Source organism: Ciconia boyciana, chromosome 17, assembly GCF_034638445.1.
Source record: "Ciconia boyciana chromosome 17, ASM3463844v1, whole genome shotgun sequence".
NCBI classification, from domain to species: Eukaryota; Metazoa; Chordata; class Aves; order Ciconiiformes; family Ciconiidae; genus Ciconia; species Ciconia boyciana.
Window position 1 is genome coordinate 3707038 of NC_132950.1, and position 21467 is coordinate 3728504.

General features: G+C 46.6%; 1 protein-coding gene and 1 long non-coding RNA gene across 2 annotated transcripts in view; one reads left to right on the forward strand and one right to left on the reverse strand.

Annotated features, from left to right (window-relative positions):
* Window positions 1-5078: 5078 nt before the first annotated feature.
* The window catches only part of LOC140660973 (sphingosine-1-phosphate transporter SPNS2-like), a 142681-nt gene continuing 126292 nt past the window's right edge, over window positions 5079-21467 (reverse strand). Inside the window, exons 12-13 of the mRNA XM_072882494.1 lie at window positions 11550-11596; window positions 5079-9625 (exon numbers count right to left, since the gene is read on the reverse strand). Coding sequence (XP_072738595.1) covers window positions 11554-11596 — 43 coding nt within the window. The 3' untranslated portion in view covers window positions 5079-9625; window positions 11550-11553. The remainder of the gene's footprint in view (window positions 9626-11549; window positions 11597-21467) is intronic.
* LOC140660974 (uncharacterized) lies at window positions 12739-20445 on the forward strand. Its single transcript, XR_012045556.1, has 3 exons — window positions 12739-12820; window positions 13673-13946; window positions 18450-20445. It is a non-coding gene; the product is annotated as an uncharacterized lncRNA (long non-coding RNA).

Below are 21467 nucleotides of genomic sequence, written 5' to 3' on the forward strand. Positions count from 1 at the left end.
GCTTCAAAGGGGACTGTTGGCACTGGGGATGCTGCCCTGCCTCTGCCATTTAATGCTGAAAGCTGGTTCATTGCCTTGTTAAGACCTCAATCCCAACTAAGCCCCTCCAGATGTCTCCTGAGTGATGACTTTTTGTATATTATGCAAATGCAGCATACAAGAGGCCAGCAGGTCAGGGCCATCTGTGTTTAATGATCCGGAGATGCTCTGAAGGGGAGCAGGGGTTTCAAATCTGAACACTGTCTTCACTAAAGATTTCTTTCCTTCTTTCTGTGCCTGTAAATACGACATCCTGGGACTTCGTACCACTGCCCCTGGAGAACTAGAGAAACAGCATGCAGGTGTAGTGGGTGGTAAGCAAAGCGAGCACACAGGTACACGGGTGTGTTGGGAGTAGGAAGACAGCGTTAGAGCGCACTGGGCTGTCTCTTCGGACGTGCAGCAGGGCAGCAGCTTGATTGTGTTGGGGGAGCTGAGCCTGGTGCTCAAGTCAACAGGGCCTTGAGCAGCCTGGAGCAGCGCCAGGGCCATGCTGCACCAGGCTCTCCAGTCTGGGTGATGCCACCTCACTCTTCTGGGGGATCGTGAGCCTGCTCCTGGACCTGGCAGGTGATGGGCAGAGCAGGTACTGTGGCCTCACAACAGGGGCTTCTGTCCCTGTGAGACTTCTGGGGTGAAGCCTTGTCTACAAGTGTTCCGCACCCCCCCCCCAGCTGGTGTGGTTTCTGCCCCGTAGAGCATGCCGAGTTGTTTTAAGGAGCAGTTGAGCTCTCCATCACCTGCAGGCTCAGAGGTGCAATTGTAGCCAAGCTGTGGGACAGCAGAAGGTCCTGGTGAAAGTGTTACAGAAAGAGCCTTTCACGGTCCTCTCGGCAGAGCTGCTGCAGCAGGCTGAAGCCTACTTCCCCTGCACGTGGCATGTGGCAGGGCCAGTGCTTTTACTAGGGCTAGGCATAATGTTCTGTATCTACTCTGCCTAGCTTGCTGCTGCCAATATAGGACTGGTTTAAATAGCAAGTTTTGACTTAACAGCTCACTGGAGTGAGCTGGATGAGAGACGTCTCTCCAGGCAGCTCAGGCAGCAAAGCAGGGAACCTTCTCCTGTCTGCAGAGAGTGCATCTGGGTGCATCTGCCCGGCACCCCAGAGCTGCCGCGCTTCTGTCGTGGCCACTGCTGCCGGGTGCGTCCTTGCCCACATGAGTGCGAGCTGGGGCCACAGAGGCTAGCTGAGCCACTCTGGGATATCTGCCAGGGTCACAGGGCTTAAGTGTTCATGCGAGCAGTTTGTCACCGTCGTTTTGGGGAGAGACCAGGGAAGGGCAAAGCACGAGGCCGAAGCCATGCCAGCTGTTGTTTCTGACGGAGGCATGGCAACTGGGTAGTGCCAGATGGCAGCTGCCAAGCTGGAGGGGTTGACTTTGACCTCCACTTGCCAGCGTGGAGGCTGCTGTGCTCACGTGTGTCTTTAGTCTTCAGCACTTGCAGAGCAGTCAAGGGGAAGAGGGACAGGAAAGCTGCGAGGCATTGCGCGAGTTGTGCTTCAGTAACAACTCTTTTGCCAAGTAAATTACCTGACTTTAGACCGGCTTTGACGCACAGTTTATAGAAAGCGGTCGCTAATCCACCAAGTCAAATTGTGTTTCACCGGCACTTATTTGTGCCTTTTAACAATCGCAGAGGTTTCATTTTGCTTGATTTCATGTCCTGTCTGTCGCTGGACCTTAAGGGCTTTAGGGGATAGAGCATGCTTTGATTTTAATGAAGCCTTTTCTTTTCAGCTGTCCTGGGCTCAGATGCTCTTTGGCAGTGATAAGAGCTCAAGGGTTCTTCTGAATGCAAGAAAATAGCCGCAGGCCCTGAGCTCAAGGGAGCACTCCTCTGCGGTGCCCTGCTGGAGACTGGCCGCTGTCCCAGGCAAGGGGAGGCCTGGGAGGAGCAGGGCTGTGAACCCCCTTTCCCAGGCTGGTGCCTGCTTCTTGTGTGAAGGCTGTAGGCTGTCCTAACCAAAGTCACGACTGTTTGGGCCCAAGGTGCATTAAGACTCTCCCCACTGCCTGTGCCTGGCGGAAGAGTCAGTGCCGAATTGCTAGTGGAGGATTTGGACAGGGCGTAAAGGCTGGGACGGGGCTGTCTTGTCTGTGCAGGGGAGTAAGGCAGCATGTGGCAGCGAGGTGAAGCTGGGCTAAGCATTTTACTAAATGTGCTTCCTTGCAAAGGGGATTAAGAAAAAAAAAAAAATCTACCTGTCCCAAGCTGTGAGCCTGTGCTGGAACAGCCATGTTCTGGTCTCTGTCATCCCTCTGAATCTCATCCTTGCAGATGAGATCGGTCTTGATCAGCCCATGGCTTTCAAACCTCTGCCATGGCAGGAGGCCCTGCCTGCCGTTTGTCGAGGCGAACGGTGGCCCAGCCACCTTGCTAACAGGGCTGGTGGGGAATTAGCTGCCCTGTAGCGGTGGGATCTTGGTGATGCAAGAGAAGCCCCTGGTTATTTAGTGCCAGCAACGTGTTCCTGGGTGGTGGGAAGTGTCGTACAGCAGTGCAATGCACTGGCGCTGATGTGTCACTTTTGGCCAATATGCTTCATAGCATCAATGCTAAGTGGCAAATACAGTAGCTGTGATCAACTTGGCAGCAGCCACTCTTTTTCCAGAGAAAAACAGCTGCAATGGCTTTTACCCTGAAGTGTGGGACAACACCAAACAAAACAAAACAAAACAAAAAAACCCAAAAAACCTCCACCACAACCCAGAGATTTTTCTGAGTTGTTCTTGCTGCCAAGACGTGTCCCAAGCTTATTTCCGGCTGTTCCAGACTTACGTAAAATATGGCCTGGGACAGGCTGAAGACATACCTGGGAGGCAGGGAAGCCACGTGCCTGGTCCTGCTGCCTTCAGAAACACTTCACTGCAAGTCCAGCATGCAGAATGGCGAGTTGTAATTTTTTTTTTTTCCCCCCTCCCTTTCTCAGGCAAAGGAGAACCTGTCCTCCTCAAATCTTAGTGGAAGCCATTTCTCTGCTGTCTCTTAAAGGATTAATTCCTTATCATCAGAAGCCCTAAGGTTACAGGAATCGGCTCAAACTGGGGTGTTAACGTGGTTTGTGGTGTTCTGCTTTGTGCTGTGAGACTAGGGAAACCAGCCAGGTCACTGTTCAGCAGGAGGCCAGCAGCACGTGCTGGGGGTGGCAGGACGCTCCCGGTTGTTTGGTGCTGGTTTGGATCCGGGCACTGCAGCTCCCGACAGCCTGGCCGTGCTGTGAGGGGTGTCCCAGGCTGGCCAGCTGTGTGGAATCTCTGCCCCCGCACCCGGCCAGAAACAGGTTCACATCATGGCTCTTCTTGGCAGGAGGAAGCCTGGCCAGAGGGATTTCTTCCTGACTTGCCTTGCATCTGTTGGTCATCGCATATAGCCACAGAGAAGGAGGAATTGACTGCTAGCGAGGTAAATATTGTGTCTGTTTAAGAATACTTCAAATGCTAAAAAAACCTTCATTTTGAATTGATGTACTACATCATACAGAGATTTTGCCAGGGACACTAGGAGATGGTTGGAGTTGATGAGGAGTGAAGGCGAGGCTGCCATGCAGGCAGGACCTCTTTGTACAACCGTGGTGAATGCACCAGCACTCAGACCAGGACACCTACAGCATAAATGGCATCAGCTTGTACAAGCCAGCTCGGGCTTCACAAGGTGACGTGCAGCTCTGGTGTCAGTATGTGCTGGAGATGGTCGGTGTAGTCACCCTGTGCAAGCCCAGGCACCGGTTTGGTTTGTCACAAGTCTGTGTGTCAGACTGCAGCCGGTCTTGGTAAGTGCTCTACAGAAACAGTGTGGGGAGGATTTATGAAAAGGGAAGGCAAGTGGGGCTGGAAGAGTGAGAGCGTGGGTGCGCGTGCCCACGGATGTCCATGATCAAAAAAAATGTGAACAGTACAGTCACATTAGCAGTTGTTGGTCGATGGAAGTTAAAGCTGCTGGGCTTCAAAGCTTAGCTGCTGGGACATCAGAATTTATAAAATTATGCTTAGTCAAGTCATTTACACAGTATGATTAAGCTGAAAGCCCTGAGATGCACTGCCAGAAAGCGATCAGGGTTGATTGTTTAAGTGATAAATCTCTTGCTTGCAGGGGTGTCCTGGCCTGGACACTTGCCCTGCACTGAAGGAAAAGAATGCTGAAGGGAGGCACTGCGAGGGAGTGTAGGAGAGGTCTCTTCCACGGCTGGTAAGGGGAGACTCAAATGCACCTTGTCTGCTGGCACTGCAGACCAAGGCAGGAGAACAGGTGGGACGCAGTGCTCCTGAAGCAGCAGAACCAGCCCCTTCGCTCCTTCTTTTGCCCACAAGCGAGGTGCCACCATCCAGTGAAGCTGGCAGGCATGGCTGGGGCAGGATCCCTGGAGAAGGGCAGCCCTGGTGCCTACCACGGGGATTAATTTCCTGGCCTGCTTCCTGCCCGTCTTCCCAAGCACCTGACCCATTGCTACCACCACATTGGCCATTTTCATCAGTGGATCAGCCACGTCTTTTAGCTCCAACTTGTCGTGCTGTGCAGTGAGGGGCCTAGAAGGGGATGGAGCAGGACCCTGCCTCTGTGCCGACCACTGACTCCTTCCCCCCTGCTCTGATCCTGGGCTGGATCCCAGCAGCCGACTCGGAGGGAAAAGGAGGCTGTCAGCCATCACCCCTCTGCTCCCTCTGACCTTCCCAGCTTGTGGCGTTACTTTTTAAACGAGCTCCAGGCAGGCTGGTGTCCAGGCAGGTTCATTGCCATCCACATCAAAGCGTTCCCGGCAGGAGCTGTGTGGCTGGTGAGGCTCAGGGCAGCCTTGTCCCAGGGACCAGCCCTGCAGACAGCAACCACAGGAGTGCGCAACCAGAGAGAGAGGTGACACAAGAAAGGGAGCCAGGAGGTATGTTTTAAATACTTTTATTTCTTAATTTACATAAAGGTATATATTTGGCTTATTTATCTTTTTTTTTAATACTCTGAGATTCACAATCAATTGCTCTTAAAAAATAAAATAGTCATTTGCTTCTGAAAGAAATCAGAAAACTATTTTATACTCCTCCCTTGTATAACAAGAAAATATACTATATACTCCCGTACATCACGTAGCAAAAGTGATTGTAAGTGCTGGTTTACCAAACAATAAAGCAAATGGAGAAGAAAACACAAACAATTAGGACGGAGGATGCAGAGAGGAACGTACAGCCATTCATTTATAGGGTTTAGTCACCCTGAGGTTCTCTCTTAGGTAGTCTGTAAAAGGGGAGAGGCCCGTGGGTTCACCCACATTCTAGCTGTGTGAGCGATGGCAGCAGGAGGCATTATAGTTACTTGGGTTGGCAGCTTGCTGCTTTTTGGGTAATTTTCTTGCCTCTCTGTGCAGTTCCCATTACCTCTGTTCCTCTCACTGTGTACAAGCTGCCTAATTGCTGTAGTGGGCGCGCTGGTGCAAATGCAGTATTAGCTGTGGAAGGAGTTAATGCTTGCTTAAAAAAAAAAAAACACCATTTATGAGTGGATTAGAAGAAAGCCCTCATGATTAACTGAGGGGCATCTTGGACCCTCCCTGGTGCGCTCTGGACACCCTGCGCTCTGGACGGACCCCGATGAGTGCAGCAAGGCTGCATCTCACATTGTAGGTCCCAGAGAGTGCGGGGAAGTTGGAAGGAGCCTGCGCCTTGCAGGCAAACCATCGGCGACGGCTGACCCTCAGGGCAGCGGCGGGGAACAGCAGAGCACGGGGGAAGGACCAGTCGCAGCCCCCAGGAGCAGGGTGAGGCAGCAGGTACCAGGGAGCGGGGGCAAGACACAGCAGCACCAGCCGATAACCTGGAGACCCGTCCCCTCGCTTGGCTCCCTCTCCTGCGGAGAGGGGTACGTGCTGGCATGGGAGGGTGCGAGTAGCGCTCACTGCCTTTTGGTAGTATTTTCCCATATGTTTTCAAATGCATTCAAAGGCTCCTGTTTGTGTAGTCTAATTTTCAGACATTCACATGAAGAGATTTTGTGTGCAAGAGATCAGGGGGGCTTTAAAGGTATTTCTCTCCTTACTGAGACTATTTAATTTTGTGTTGAAGTTTAGAACCACAAACATAACCTTGATGACCTGTACAACTACTTATTTAAGTGACAGGCTGGAATCTTACTTCATTCAGTGTGATGGATACTAAAATACGTGGATTCTTTATTAAAAACTAATTATATTTTCCTATTAACAGCCTTTCTTTATAAAACCAGAAATACTAATTTTAATGAGGGTTGTTAGCTTGGATGTAAGTATTCAGTCTAGACTTCTGTTCTCATTCCAGAAACACTTCCTATGCATATACCAAAAATTGTTCCACTGCGCCACAAGTTCAACAACCAAATGGCACTAACAGCTCCCAAGGCTGGTTACATCTCTACCTATGTAAAATGGAGTCACAGGGGAAACCAGCACAGTGTTGCTTGCTAAGTCCAGAGTTCAGCACCAGTATAATACAATACTGTAAGTCTTTTTTTTTTTAATAAGGGGGAGCTTCTGACCTCTACTAGCGTACAGAAACACAACATCGCTTGTTTATACAGCATCTCAGCAGCGAGTATCTCGGCCTTGCACATAAACTGAGGCCAGGCAGTGACTCTCCCCAGGTCACGTACTGGCAGAAGTGGGCCGTGTCCTGGGACAGGGAACAGTATATTAGAATCCAGGGAAGGGGCTTATATGGCAGCACAGGTCCGGTTTCTGTTTGGCAATACGTATGTTTCATGTCCAGACTTGATGTACCTGTTATTGCCATAATCTATGGACCCTTGATCTAAGTGACCTCTAATAGACCAAATACCTTTACAGAAGCACTAACTGAGCAATTCTTCACAGCTAAACCAAGAAACACTCAACAAGAAGTGCAGCCTTTCAGCTTCTGGCCATTCGAATACAGGCCATCAACATGTAAAGGAGCAGCAGCATCCACAGGAGGTGGAAGGGCTGAGCTTCCTTTCCCTTCTGTTCATCTCCTCTGAGCTGTCATAGCTGCTGCTTTGGCTTCCCTCTCCTAGCCTGCAACATGTGGGAGCAGGGATCCAGGGATCCCTTGGTGTGGAACTGCTGCAGGCGGGACTCACTTCTCACTCCCTTGCTTGCTCCCTTCCCTCTTCCCTTGTTAAAAAGAAAGCCACAGCAATTTCCTTCATACGCACAGAAGATAAAGCTGGCCTGTAACAGCGCTGTGCTTCTCTGGGCAACAAGGACTGGGGCTTATGAACAAGGGGAGCTAGTGACATTACAAAACACTTAAGTTCCCTTTTCATTGTTGACTCCTGAGAATTAAGTTTAAGGACAATTCTGAATCTCTGAACTTTAGCAGGAATGCTTCATTTTGTTGACAGTAAATGCTACAACAGAGACAGCCTATCAGAAAAGCAACTTAGGAAATGTGGCTGATCTTCTTTGGTCTCTGAGATTAAATGACTGATTGTTAGGTTGCTTTTCGTTTCTTTTTAAACAGCTTAACAAGGAATTTCTTAACGGGAATCAGAAATTCATGTGCCTTTAAAGCCAAGTGTTTGGCTCCTAGACTACAGAGGCAGTATTTCCCCTACGAATGTAAATAGTGGCATGAGGTGGGAAATGAAGCATTGTTTTGGATTTGCTTTGCTTTATTATTTCTAGCACCCGCTTGCTGTTCTGCAGAGGATGCCCAGGCACTCGAGGAAAATTTCTGGCTCTAGTTGTTTAGCCAAATCCTAAAGCTATTGTTAAGGTATTTTAGGTGACAGAGCAACCTTTGCAGAAGAGTCCTGTGGAGTTTGATGAGGAGGAAAGGCTCGCACTGTTATAGGAGTCTCCCTCAGAACCCATCTGCCTGGGCAGAGACTGGCTACGCGGTGAGTATTAACCACTTTGCTCGTAACTGGAATTACCGACCATCTCTACTACAGTGCTGTACTGTAGGTCCTAGCACATCCTGGAAGTGAATGGCAGATAAAACCCAGATTTACTAACGGTACCTTCCTCTGTCTCTGAACAACCTTACGCCACAATCAGACAGCCAGCTTCCAGACTTAACTCGCATCCAGTCCCGGTTTGGCATTTCCTTTGCTGATTTAGTCCTACTTGCAGCCCAACCACAGCCTCTTGTTAAACGTGAGCACAAGAGTGAGGTGCATTCACCTGCCTGAGGTGTGTGCTGAACTGGAGGGGAGTATCTAAACTGTGGGAGACATCTAAGGAAAAAGGGGGTGGGGAGTTCACTGAATGCCCTTTCTCTGGAAGCCTGACTCTTTCGCCAGGGCCCGTGCTCGCCTTCCTTCTCCACATGGTTGCAGCATCAAGCTGACATAGCATAAAATGGGCATGTGGAGGCCAAGTGCAGGAAACAAGACTCTAGTGAAATGGCACTCTGACTGCTTTAGACACATGCTTCTGCATTTGAGACTAACACAGTTCAGACACTGGCCTTGAATATTAAAGATCTCAAATGCATCTTCATAAAGATAAAAGTGACCGACTGACACCCCAGGAAGAGTAGGCTGGGACTGTGCATGGGGTTGGGCATGCATTAAACCTAAGCAGTGTTCCAAAGGAAACGGCTACGGTAGAGTATCAGCCACTGGCCTTGAAAATACTGACAGAGGGAGAATTAGCATTGACAATACACGTACTATGATATGCATGTAAACAAAGCATGATGTCACCGGCACAGCAGTATTGCACTACCAGGCCCTAAGTAAAGCAATTCAGCCAGATGGATTTTGGTATTTTAAAAACCTGTCAACCTCCTAGGCAAGGCTGAATTTAGCATACTGAGCAAACTCTAGAGCCCCTAGGTATTTCTGTCCCAAGTTCTTCTGGGCCTTTCTGTAACAACCACCAGCACACCCAGTGCAGTGAAACTCTCCTCTGCCCCATTGCTCAGCCTCAGGTGACAGGTAGTCATCCGCTGGAATTTTTCCTACGGTGCCCTTGCAGGGCCCGATACCAGGGCACTGAGATGAGGAGAGTTGTGGACGTTATTCATGTCTGGTATGGTTGCACAGGCAGCTCCAGATTTTAAATGTTTAAATAAAAACTGTTTATCTAAATATATATATATCTATCTGTCATCTAATGTCTTCAGCAGAGATAAAGCATCTTATGACATATTTAAATAAAAAATAATAATCTGAATTCAGCCTTCAGTGGTAAAGAAAAGGTGATGTACAGAATAGGTCCCCAACTAGTGCAGTCTCTGGGTGTGGGAGTGCTGACAGAACAGCAGCATTCAATAGGACGTAAGTTGCCCTATAAACGATGCGGACTTCGTTGGCTACAACTAAAACCATATACACAATCGACAGTCACTCACTTGGGTAGCACATTGTGGGTCTAGTGGACAGTTGCTTTCGATGCTCAGAGGAACCTGTGAACGTCCTTATGCTCAAGAAGTACTTGTGTTCCAGGCTGCCCCGCTCACCTCCTGGTGCCTGACCCTGCAGGCTGGAGTGGTGCGATTGATTTGGTGCTAGATAACCCTTCCAGGGTGGTGTGGAGCTGAAGGATCCACTGGTTTCCAGTACGGAAGGGCTTCGAGCTTGAGATCAGTGTGGTGGTGGTGGGAGCAGCAGTCCATATGTCATTTCCTTCACTGGCAACTGCAAACAGGGAAGAGAAGAAGGTGGTTAATGGGGTAGTCACAGGAATGGATTGGTAACAGTGAACGCATGCACCCCAGCTTTGTGGCAGAGGCCAGCTAAGAGACCCCTTGCCTCCACGCAAGTTGGAGGCTAGCAAAGCTCGACCAGTGTGGAGACAGCACTTTGGGATGTACTGTAGGCTTTTGGAATTGGAAACACAAATACACTGTGATCCAGGCACGGTCTGCTTAAGAAGAACCAGTAACAGGTTTAGACTCCTGTCCGTAGTTATTTAAGGGCATCAACCACGTCTTGTTTATGTCAGTTGTATAGGTACAACTGTTCGTGATGTGGGTTGAAATAGCTCAGCGGATTACAGGGTTAATTTTTGCTCGACTGTTTTTAACGCCATCAGTTTACTAAAGAAAACGGGGACTGCTTCTTGCCTTAAATTGTCATTTTCAAAACTGCTGTCCTCTGGAGAGCCCAGTTCAGGGGGCCAGTCCAGCATGCACATCCCCAACAGCAGAGCTCAGCTATCAGTCTTGCTGCTAACGAAGCAGAGCAGACACTGGCTTTCTCCCAGCATGCTGGTGGTATACACTTGCTTTAAAGAGCAACATCAGCACATCTATTGACTGGTGAGATAGCACTTATGAGTGCTGTGGCATATCTAAGCGGCCAGCAGCTTTCCCAGATTATGTGGAAAGGATAACCAGTTCTCTTGCTGCAGGATTTCCTGTGAGAGGTTCTGTGCTCCATGTTATGCAGGAAATTGCCCCTGACCTTAAAAATCAGTGACTGCTGGGTTACAGAAAAACTCTGTAACAACGGCCTGGTTTCTCTCAACCTGTATAAAACCGGACCAAAAGAGAAGAAAGTACAGTGAAAAACCTAGGTGTGCACAGGACCCAAGTGTTCAGTGTTTCATAAGGCAAGTCTCAGCAACACCACCTAATATTTGCTCCCAGATTTTCTGAGGCTTTTTTAAAAAAAACAAACGAACAACTTTGTCTAAAAGCTACTCATAAATAATAATGTGTGAGTGCACATCCAGCCTGGAGACTGCAAGGTACAGGCAGGCTTATTATATCCTTAGCCTATACCAGAATATACTCCCCTCTGTGGAAATAACACATCTGCTGTACTAGAGATTGTATTAAATCTTTTCCCCCAAAAGGCCATTCTTAAGTGTGTTATTGAGTTCTGATTTTATGATTACTCTTTCAATGCATTTAATTTATGGGAAAGAAATCTCCTCTTCAAAAACTTGCTTTAATTAATTTTGGCTACAGTAAAATGCTGGGAAGTGTTTATCAATCATTGCAGCTCTGAGCTGCAATGCTGTGACTGTTGGTCAGTGATAAGAATAGCATGAACACAAGGGAGAAGAAAGGGCAGTGGGAGTGGGACTCTCCCTCTGGCTCGCTGCCGAGGCCTCAGCTTTGTCACCCTGGATCAAGGGTTGCACCGGGGACAGTCCTAGCAACAACATGCAAGTTCACGTGCCGCCAGAGAGCATTTTTCTGTGGAAAATTTGGAATATGCTAGGAATGGTCATTTGATAGCAAGCAGATGTCAGACCAAGAGCAATGCAGCAGCAGGTTTTATGCATGCAAGATAAGTTCAGGTAAAAACCTAAGTTCTGGCCTTGGACAATCACACCTGCTGGTGGTCAAGTCGATAGGGGTTGCATGGCCTTATCTGCTCAAAGAAGGGAGCACCAGGTTTCTGGAAGCAACTCAAGGCAACAAAGGACACTTGAGTTGACCCCTGGTTTCCCTGTCCTTGATTTGCTCCGATTTGGGTTGAGGGTAGCAAAGGTGCAGACCATGGCTGTCTAAGGTTAACTTCTTCCCAATTTATAAGGAAAGGAATGGGTTGATAGGGGTTTTGGAGCGGACGGGTAGCTTGAAACCGATTGCTGGTTTGGGTCACTCACCGTCTCAGACTTTCACAGAGGCTGGCGGCATCACAAGTTGATTCACCCTGGTGAAGGGAAAACAAAAGTGACATGTGAGAGCTGCAGTTAGCCAAGAAACAGGCTCCTAAAAACATACCAGCCTATTAAACCCAGGTTCCTGTTGCTTAACCGTTTCTAAAGAGATAGGCCATTAATAACTGTTCTGCACAGTGGTATAAAGCTGAAACCCTTTCACAGTGGTGTCTGATAGCTATTCTGACCATTGCTGGAACGTGCCAAGTAACATTGTTGACACTAATTGACAAGGATTTGGGAAGGCCCCAAAGGCATTCAGATGTCGCGATTGTTTCCCTAAGCCAGTAACAAGACTGTTTATACAGTGGCTGTTGAATGGTGTCCTTCAGACTGACAGCATAAATGTAAACAGTCACCACTGATAAAAATTAAATTAAGAAAAAAGTAGCTGTCTTTCAGTTTTCAGCTCCTGAAGACCTGCTGCTGTTCCAGACAGCTGCTCCCAAGTGATGGATGGAGTCCAGCGGGGACTGCGGTGTCACCAGGCAGAAGCTGTTCTCGGCAACGTGCTCTCCTGCACCTCCTGCTACTGAGGGCAGCGAGGGGAAGAGCTCCTGTTTGCTCTGTGGGGTACCCGGGAAAAGGCAGCAATAGCTTTACAAAGTTCATCCCTTAGACCTGCTCCTTCTCACTGCAGTATGTGCCTGTGCGATTCAGCCTTCCTCGTCAACAGGTCTCCTGCTGCAGCAGATCACCTCTCCCACACTGCCCATGCCTTCCCAGAGAGCGGTCACTTAGGGACAGGGGCAATCTCCTTTGACAGCGTTAAGCACAGCAGGGCCTGTGTGGACTGTAGCAAAGACAAGTCATCCTCAGACTCCAAGACCTTTGAGACTTGCTTTCTGTCTCGGATGCTCACTCTTGTCAGTGGGAACTCCTGGATTCTCAGGAACAACACTGGAAAACCCCCATCTCACCTAAGGACCTGGCTTGACGTTGCCACGTTTGAGTGCTTTTACCCAAATGCACTCTAGCTGTACTTGGCCAACAGGAGAAGAAATCTGAGTCACAAAGTAAGAGTCTTCTCATACCATTTTGCTGTGCTAACTTAAAATAACAAATAAGCTGAAACAGCAGTATTTTATACCTTAAAAGGATTGCAGCAGGAATTTGCCATCGCATGCAAATGCACAGCTTCTTTCTGCATCAGTGAAAAACCTGGGCAGATTTACGGGGAAGATCACAGAAACCATCACTGCCTGAGGTCCTATCAGGTAAGAACTTCTCAGTGAAACACGATTTTCCTTTGGAAGATGCTGATTCATTAAACCTCATCTGTGGCGCTTCACCAGCCTTCATACCTGACCCAGGACGCTCTTTTTTGCTGAAAAGGGATGATGCTGGATTCAGACACGTATTTCGGGATAAAATTAACCAGTGGTTAGGGGACACCTTCTAAGAAATCTCTGCATCAGAAATTGGCCCAGTTCAGCCTACAGCTCTTAACTTCACACCAGCCTCACAGAAAGCTTGTTCCAAGATGCATAGAAGCCTCTGTGCCTTTTCTGCCTTTCAAGGCTATGAGCTGAAATATTTTTGATGCAGGAGCTGACCCAAGTTTCTTTGTGGAATTACCATTCTTGGTAACCCTACTGCATTGGACTTTACATTGTAATGAACATTATAACTGTGCTTTAACTATCGGAATACATCAGAGAGAGAAAACAGATTACCTTGTAATGCTACAGTCAACTTCAGAAGTAGAAAGTAAACTATGATATGTTATGAAGCTATCACAGAATACTAGAACTCAGAGATGTTTGAATGCGCCGTAATGTTGTTTGAAAGTCACGTCCTTTAACATGTAATTCATTCCACATTTTTACAAGATACAGAATATATACAGAAGTTAGTTTTGCCATTACTTTCTGCTTAGCACAGAGAACCCACCTGCATTGCTGACAGATGAACCATAAACACACACACTACTTTCCTTCTTATATTACTTATAGTTCAGCCTCCTACGGGATAAAATGTACCTCCCGCATAAGTACTTACGTTGTCCCCGAGTCAGGAGCGTTACTTGTTCTTTGCATTTTAACACATTTCTCTCTCTCTTTTTACAGATGGGAACAGAGGCCTAGAGGGGCTAATCCTGAAATGCATTTAGAAGATTTCACAGGAAATTGGACCCCACATGACTTCAGAAGCTGCTGGGGAGAGAAGTGACTTTCAGGGATCACATAGGAAGGTAGTGGGCAGAGGAGGGAGCTGAAACAGTCTCCCACGTTTTGGACAGTGCAGTCGTCATTCTCTCTGAAGCACTGCGCTGCAGACAGTGGTCCACTGGCTTCTGCACAGCCTGATTTCAACAAGGCTCAGCTTGTGAGGTGGCAGCAGGTCAGCAGGGAATTTTTTATTTTTAAAATCCAAAATGCTAATAATAAATTTTAGATTCTCTTAGGTGGTAAAATGTAGTACATGGACTTAAGCTAACAAGGCTTAAGAGGATCTAAATCCCTGTTTAAGTCCCACTTGCCTTTCTAATAACGATAATCCCACACTGAATAGATTGTCGCTTCCGATTTGGGGATATCTGCTGACTAAACATTGGCTCCTAAATTGTTCTATTTTCTCTGCAGTGTTTTCTCAAGATTGTGAATGTTTTCATTCCTTGAAGAGAGCGGGGTGGGAACCACTCTGTTATTTCCTGAGGGGGAGGAAACTTACCCAAATTGCCTTTCAAGAACAGAAGCCGTACAACTTTTTTAGTTGTTTTTACGGGCTCCTCCAGCAGTTAAAAACGTGGCTGACTCCTTCTAACCCCATCATTTCCTCCCCTGTCAAACCTAAATATTTCTCCTAGATCCTATCAAACCATTTCCATGTAGTGTGACAGCATCTATAATTTTGAAGTATTTATAAGACTGTCTGTTTAATGTTAAATGACATGCTCTAGAACTGTTAAATATTTATACTATGTAAAATGGATCTAATTTCATAGCACCTCAGCCGGTTAGAGAACTGCATAAGAAAAAGGCGACGAATTTAAGATAACAGATGAGTGGCCAGGATCTTTTACAGGTCAGCTATGCTCTACTTTGTTTCAGGAATTGTGCAGAGATGATTCTCCAAATGCTGTGTCCCTTTCAGTCTAGCTGGTCACCAAGCCAACAGATACTGGAGATTACAGCTTGTAATACAGCCAGCACTGCTGTACAGTTCCTGGCACAATCTGGGCCTTACGAGGCCTTTGAAAGAGTTTTTGCTGCCCACATCCAATCCAAGAATGCTCTGCTCCACCCTGTGCCAGCAACAATAAAACCCAGATCTCCCTTCTCACCTGCAGCTACGTCTGCTCCAGCAGTTTAGGGTGAAGTTGTGAGAAGCAGTGGCAGGATATATGTCCCACTGACTTTCCATAAGCTATAGGCTACTGAATGTTTAAGCTCCATGAATTTAGATGTCTGTTCACGAGCTCAAACTCCAGCAAGTAACAGGACGTCAAGAAGGAGCACAGACTTGCAGGTTAGTGTGCGTGGCAGCATCACGCACAAGACTCCAAGAGAAAGGCTGTGCAATAAAGCGTTTGTGAATGCTGCCAACACTGTTTAATGTTAAGTTTCATATATAACTTAACATCCATATTTCAGTATCCTGCAGCTTTCCGAAAGCCTTGTTTTCTTGCTGTCTAAACAAGTCAGGCTCTGGCTTCTGTAAGAGAGAAGCATATTAGGAAATAGTGTCCTAATTTTTACAGCCTGCTGTACTTAACATCACTTAACTTTTACAACCAACAATAAAATGCTTCGGTGGGGTCCTTCTAGCCTGCAAATAACTCATTTTTTGACTAGCAGGAGCTCATTCAGCAGACAAGAGTATTGGGGCTACAGGGGCAGCTAGATCACCACACTTAGGAGCAACTCCTGCCTGTGATTAAGGATCCTTCTCCTTCCTTCATTTCACTGGAGAGATTTCTGTGTTTCTGAAGTACCGTGCAATACGCTATAAAGTGCCTGTTTGAAGCAGCACTTTAGGAAGGGATACCAGCATAACAGTCACTAATGGCACCCTTCAGCAGATTCCTCCCTGCCTGAACTTTCTCAAATGTTGCGAGGGGGGTAAACCTCTCCAAACGGCCTTGTGAACACACTGAAATCAGAAATTTTAGGTGATGAAATGTTTACATGGACAGACATCCTTGAAAGGTAATGTGACTTTATGGCCTTAAATCTATGGAAAACAAATCTCTTTTTCAAATACAGCTAGCTAAAGGGTTTTTTTGGCATCAAAGCGTTGGAGCCAACGACAGACTCCACGTGTGTATCAGTGATGATTAGCAGCCCAGCCAGGTGCAGCATTCTGCAAATCCCGCTACTGAAACTCATCAGCATTCAAATCTAATGTTGCTGTCTGGACCTGTGCAAGAAAGCAGAGGCTAAGGATTATCATTTGTAGCTCCACACCTGTATGACTATCAGATGTAACAGTGAATTTTATCGACTGATAAATGAACGCAGGAAGTTACTTGCACACGAGGTTGGCTCATGCTATTGTTATCACCGTATTCCTGCAGATAACCGACAAAACAATTACAGAGTAGGAGAGCTGGGGCAGCCTTCCACATTGGGTTTCCTGATCTTCAAATGCACACCACCTCATGTCCATCAGGTCAGTTAAAATCCTAGGGTAGAAGTAATACTGTCGCTGTGGGCTCCCTGACACGTACAAGAGGACAAGTGTAGTTGCAGCTGAAGGAGGAAAGACATCACTAAGGCAGAGGAGCATAAAGTGGGCTTAGGCACAGGCCGAGTCCTCTCTCTGCACAATAACCACCTCCTCGTTTACCAGCTCTGTGGTTCAGAAAGGGAGAAATGTCAGGAAAGTGGATGTTTCACATACTCGCTCACTTCATCCACCACCTTGTTGCTGCAGGGATCAACTGCCTTAAGTAAATCCTTGCTGAAGCCAATTGCCAAAAGACGTTAACATTTTAGTAAACAAAGGAGGGAAACGGACACAAGTTTACAGACCGTCCCACTCATATTTTCCCCCCCGTCTGCATACTGTCATCACCCTCATAAGCGGAGTCCGCTTCAAGAGGATATAAAGCTTATTGCAGTTGGCCTGCCCGCAATACACAGGACCAGGAAACGCCTCCTTAAAAACACAACCAGCCACCCCTCTTACCTTATCACACCTCATTCGTACTCTACACAGACCCTACTGCTTTGTCTCACCGATATTTCACCACATGGGGATTTATAGCTGCATTTCACTGGGATTTTGTCACATTTCCCTTGAGGACTTTGAATCAAACTCCATTAAATGCACGGAGTTTCATCTAGTAATGCACAGTGCAAACAGGGCTGCACATGTGGGCACTGAGTTCATGCAAAGATTTCTGCCCCTCAGAGCTATTCTGCTTTCTCTTATTATTTTGCCCGCTGCAGAAGCCAAACCCAGCTATCTTATCTACTGCAGAGCTCTCTTTCAGCTTGGCTCTCTACCACACTAGTAACATACTGGTCCCAACAACGCACCACCTTTTTGCCAGACACTTTATGAAGAGCAAATCCAGCAGGCTGGAGACTCCAGTTCAAGTGTGTACCTTTTATGCCCTTCATTATACAGAGTTTTTAATCATGCAGTGCAGAATGTAAATATGTTAGCCATTACTGTCCTCCAGTAACTAGGTATAGTTGCCATTTTCACCTGCAGTTGGAAGGAGCTGGCTTTGGTTCCCCCCTCTACAACAGAGTTCTCCCGGGATGCTGAACATTCTCCTGGGATGCTGAATAAACTGCTAGGTGCACTTGTGCCTCCATCTCCTCCCTAAAAAACGGCCGTAGAACGTTAAACCTTAGTACAACCCATTACCTCCTGAGCAGGGTGTAAGAACAGCCAAAGCAAGGTTTGTTTCCAGAGAGCACGTCCTGTTTTAACTGAACTCAAGCGATTTTGATAGTTAAGTCAGTAACTTTGGGACAAGACACCCACGATTAACAACATGCATTACTGCAGAAACTCAGTGCTTTGATTTAAAAGGCTCCTAGTATGCTGCAGCTGAAAACAATGACTGAAAGCAAAGATGCATGGAAGGTGAGCAATAATACTACATCAACCTAGAAAGATCCCAGTGAGTGGTGCAGGGACAGGACTGGCACAGCTAAAAATAGTCTACGCGCTGAGCTTCCTGATGCGTCCTGACGGGTTCATCCAGCCTCCTAGGAACAGGGTTTGTTTGATGAAGCTGAGGTCAGTTTGCTAAAGGAAAAGGACGCTAAGCAGAACGCTAAGATTTAACAAAGAATCAGGCACAGGAGTAGCTTGCATTGGAGTGGGAAACCATTGCCTAATTTAGCTCTGCTGGCTGCTTTTGCTCACTCAGTTCTACCCAGAGAGGAAGCCTGGGGCTTGTGTAAATCTGGAGCACTCCAAGGCTCAAACAGGACTTGGTTGTGTGCAGCCTTCCCGGCGGCCGTTGGCATGGAGTTGCCCTTCCCTCTGGAGATAGAAGTGGTGGATCAGCCTGTACGGAGCAGCAGCTCTCGTGAGACAGCCCGACGGGAGCTTCGTGCTGGTGGTGACAGGTGCTCCGCCAGCTGCACTAAAGAAATGAATTGGCTTAAATCCCCTTTTCTTCCTGCACGTCAGTGGGTTTAGCAAATGGAATATGATAATCACGTACAGCAAACACATTTTTTTCTCTCTATTCGGTACAGCTCCTTAAAGCTGCGCAGACTCTGTTAGTATTTTCCATTTGTTCATTTAATCTAGGTGCTGAGCGTATTTGCCTCCAGGGGAAGAAACACAGGTCAACTTCTGTTTTTCCTCTTTCGCAGACAGAGGAGAAAACTGGCATAAAGAAAAAATCAATAACCTTTCCTTCTATTTTTCCAGGCAGCTGCAACAGAGCAGATGTGAAGACGAGCGGTTAAACAGCACTCATTAGGTATCGAGGACTTGGATAGAAATGAACTCCAGAGACAAGTCTGCCTTCCTGCTCTGCAGTGGTACGCTAATGTGGACTCCTGAAGTTAGCGAAGATGTGGGTCTCTGAAGCCCTCAAAACTTTGTGCTTGAGTCTGTCCCTGTATGTATAATTCTGCCAGATATTGATGGGCTCAGAATTAAGGTGGTGGGATTTTTAGTGCCATGGAAGACGTGGGTAACATCATACTCTCATGTCCACTGAAATAATGGAGGAAAGAGAAAGTGGAGGGTCTTACTTTTTTCTTGGCAGGATTGAATGGGAAATGGGATAAAACATGACATAAAAAGCAGAAATGATCTAATTAAATCTTAAACAGAAAATCCTGTAGAACTTCCTGATGCCGCTTGATTAGAAACAGACTTCTTACCCTCCAAAATAACTGGCTCATGATACAGCCCTTTTCACCAACCTCTAAGCTACCAGGTCTGGGGAACCGTCCTTCTGTTTTGCTCCGCTGTAAGTCTGGGCAAGCCCCATCTGGCATGTGCTAGTGGTCTGGCTGCAACTTTAGGAATGAGCAAGCCAGAGCACTTAAGACACTCCTTATTGAAGCACTGAAAGTAATACTCCAACAGTTTTGTCCCTGTTTCACTAGAAGATGCCATTCAGGCCAAGGACCCAACCACAAGTAAATTACTCTAACACACCTACAATCACAGCTTGCTGAAAATCTGCAAGGCAGATTTTCTCCACACGAAGAGGTCATCTACTGTTGATAAAAGTCAATACCTTCATAATATGCTCTGTGACCGTGACAGGCTTCAGGAAACAGACTAGCAGGGCTGAATTTTTCATGATTTGTTCTATTTCCTTGTGTCAGAAAGGGTCTCTGGCTTGGAAGGCTGCCTTCTGTTCAGTGCTCCAGTCACCTGCGTGGGATCTGATCAGATTTCCTATCTGTGCCAGGGCAGGCTTAGCAAAGAAACCATCTTAGCGTGAGTTTAAAATATCTTCCTGCGTGATAAAGTCCCTGCATGCCAAGAACTGTCCTGTGCAATGACAATGCAAATTGACATATTGAATCCATTGTAAGCATATGGTTTAAGTGCCCCTTGTACCTTATGGGCAAGTGCTGTTAATCCTGTTTTACCGCTGATGAGCATTTTAGGGACAACACCTGACTTCCTGAAGGTCGCAGCAGAGAATCAGTAGCCAAGAGAGCAGTGGGACTCCAAGTAGTTCTTGATCTGGTGCTCTTCTTGGACAAGTAAGCTTTGCCTTCCTGTAACTTCAGGCCCATGGAGAAAGTCCATGCTTGCTGTAGAACAGCACTTAAGTAGCTAGGAATAGTCTAGGAATATTGTTTTCCTTTCTCCGTGGCACAGGAGATTAACCTCAAAAAGGCAGTATATGTGGGGAATTGATGGGCTTGGAGACCCATGAAGTTCTGCCTGCAGCCTCTTCCGCAGCTTGCAGTTAGCAAGAGCTATGCCAACACCAGCTGGCTCAATCCTTCTGCCTGTACTTAAGCAAAGCTCCTGCTGCCAACAATTAACTTGGAACAGCATATTTCAAGTGCCATGAGCATTTTGTGTAAGGACCACAATTGAGCTCAAAATGCCTGTGAACAACCAAACGGACCTTTGACATCTTCCTACCTAACCTGCAGGAAATCCACAGGTTGACTAAAGCAAGAGAACAAATCAGTATTTTTGCTATATGAGACCACATTTTCTATCTGCGTGAAACCAGCAGCTCCCAACTGAAGAAGCAAACCAGCATTTAAAATTCAGCCAGTCCCAAGCCATTACATTCTTATATTTGCTAGCTCCATTTATGGAGTTACAAACATGACTAGTAAACAGGGTAGGAAAAAAACAGCTCTACAAGCAGGCTTTTTCCGGCAATAATAAAACTACTTACATTCTCACCACCTCTTCCCTTCATATTCCCAACCCTTTGATTCCATATAAACCATCTAATAGTCTAATCTTATTCCATCTGCAGTCTATGCGTCTTTATCATGCCACTCTCGGATATTCAGAACACACTCTTTGCCTCTCTTCTTCCATCATCACAGATCCTCTGCATCCTAATCTTTTTGCTGTAAATTCACATGCCTTCCAAGGCCAAGGATATCTTACTGGGCTAAAAAAGCATTGTGAGTTTATATCACTGTAGGAAATATTTAATTATTGTTCTGCTTTTGTAAAGTAAAAAACAAACAAAGCAATCATACTATTCCCCCTAAACAGCTGAATATCAGCAGTGGGTGAACTGTTCCTCAAATATGCGTTTATGGAAGCTGTTTGATTAAATCCACTTTTCCTGAAATCCTCAAAATTCAAACTCTGCTCCAATGCAGCACTGAGACGTCTCTCTACAGTAAGTGTCCAGCCTCTTTAAGAAAACCCTCGCAATACATCTTAAAATATTTCATAGAAGAAGCACTCTTTTTAGTAATGCAAACTACCAGAATGGAATATGCTGTGTCTCATTCTAGCATGCCAGTTTAATACCTGTGACACTATTAATGGAGGGGACTCTATCCTTTGCTGGCAACAACATGAGGTGACTTGATGGGTCCTTTCTGTCTCTAACTGCTGCTACAGAAAAATCAGAGAAAAAGAGGGTTGACAACTCTGTGAGTCCTTCCCCTGCCCCACATAATAGAATCTGCAAAGCAAAAATAAGGTCAGACACTTTCAAATTGCTGCAATAGGAGAACTGGGAGATCATTTTATATCTAGTTCTAGAAAAGGCTAAAAATAAGCCTGATGCGAGGCAGAAGACAGAGTCTGAAAATGGATTATTCTCATTTTTCCTGTAATGTAATTTGCAGATGTGCCGTGTTTAAGTCAGCAGAAAAGGTGTATGGACTAGGGATTGTTCTTTTTGTGGCTTGCACTTTCTAGTCTCTAATGACTATTTTCTTTCTAGTGTTTGTACCCACCACTTTTTAAATGAAATGTTAATCAGCACTG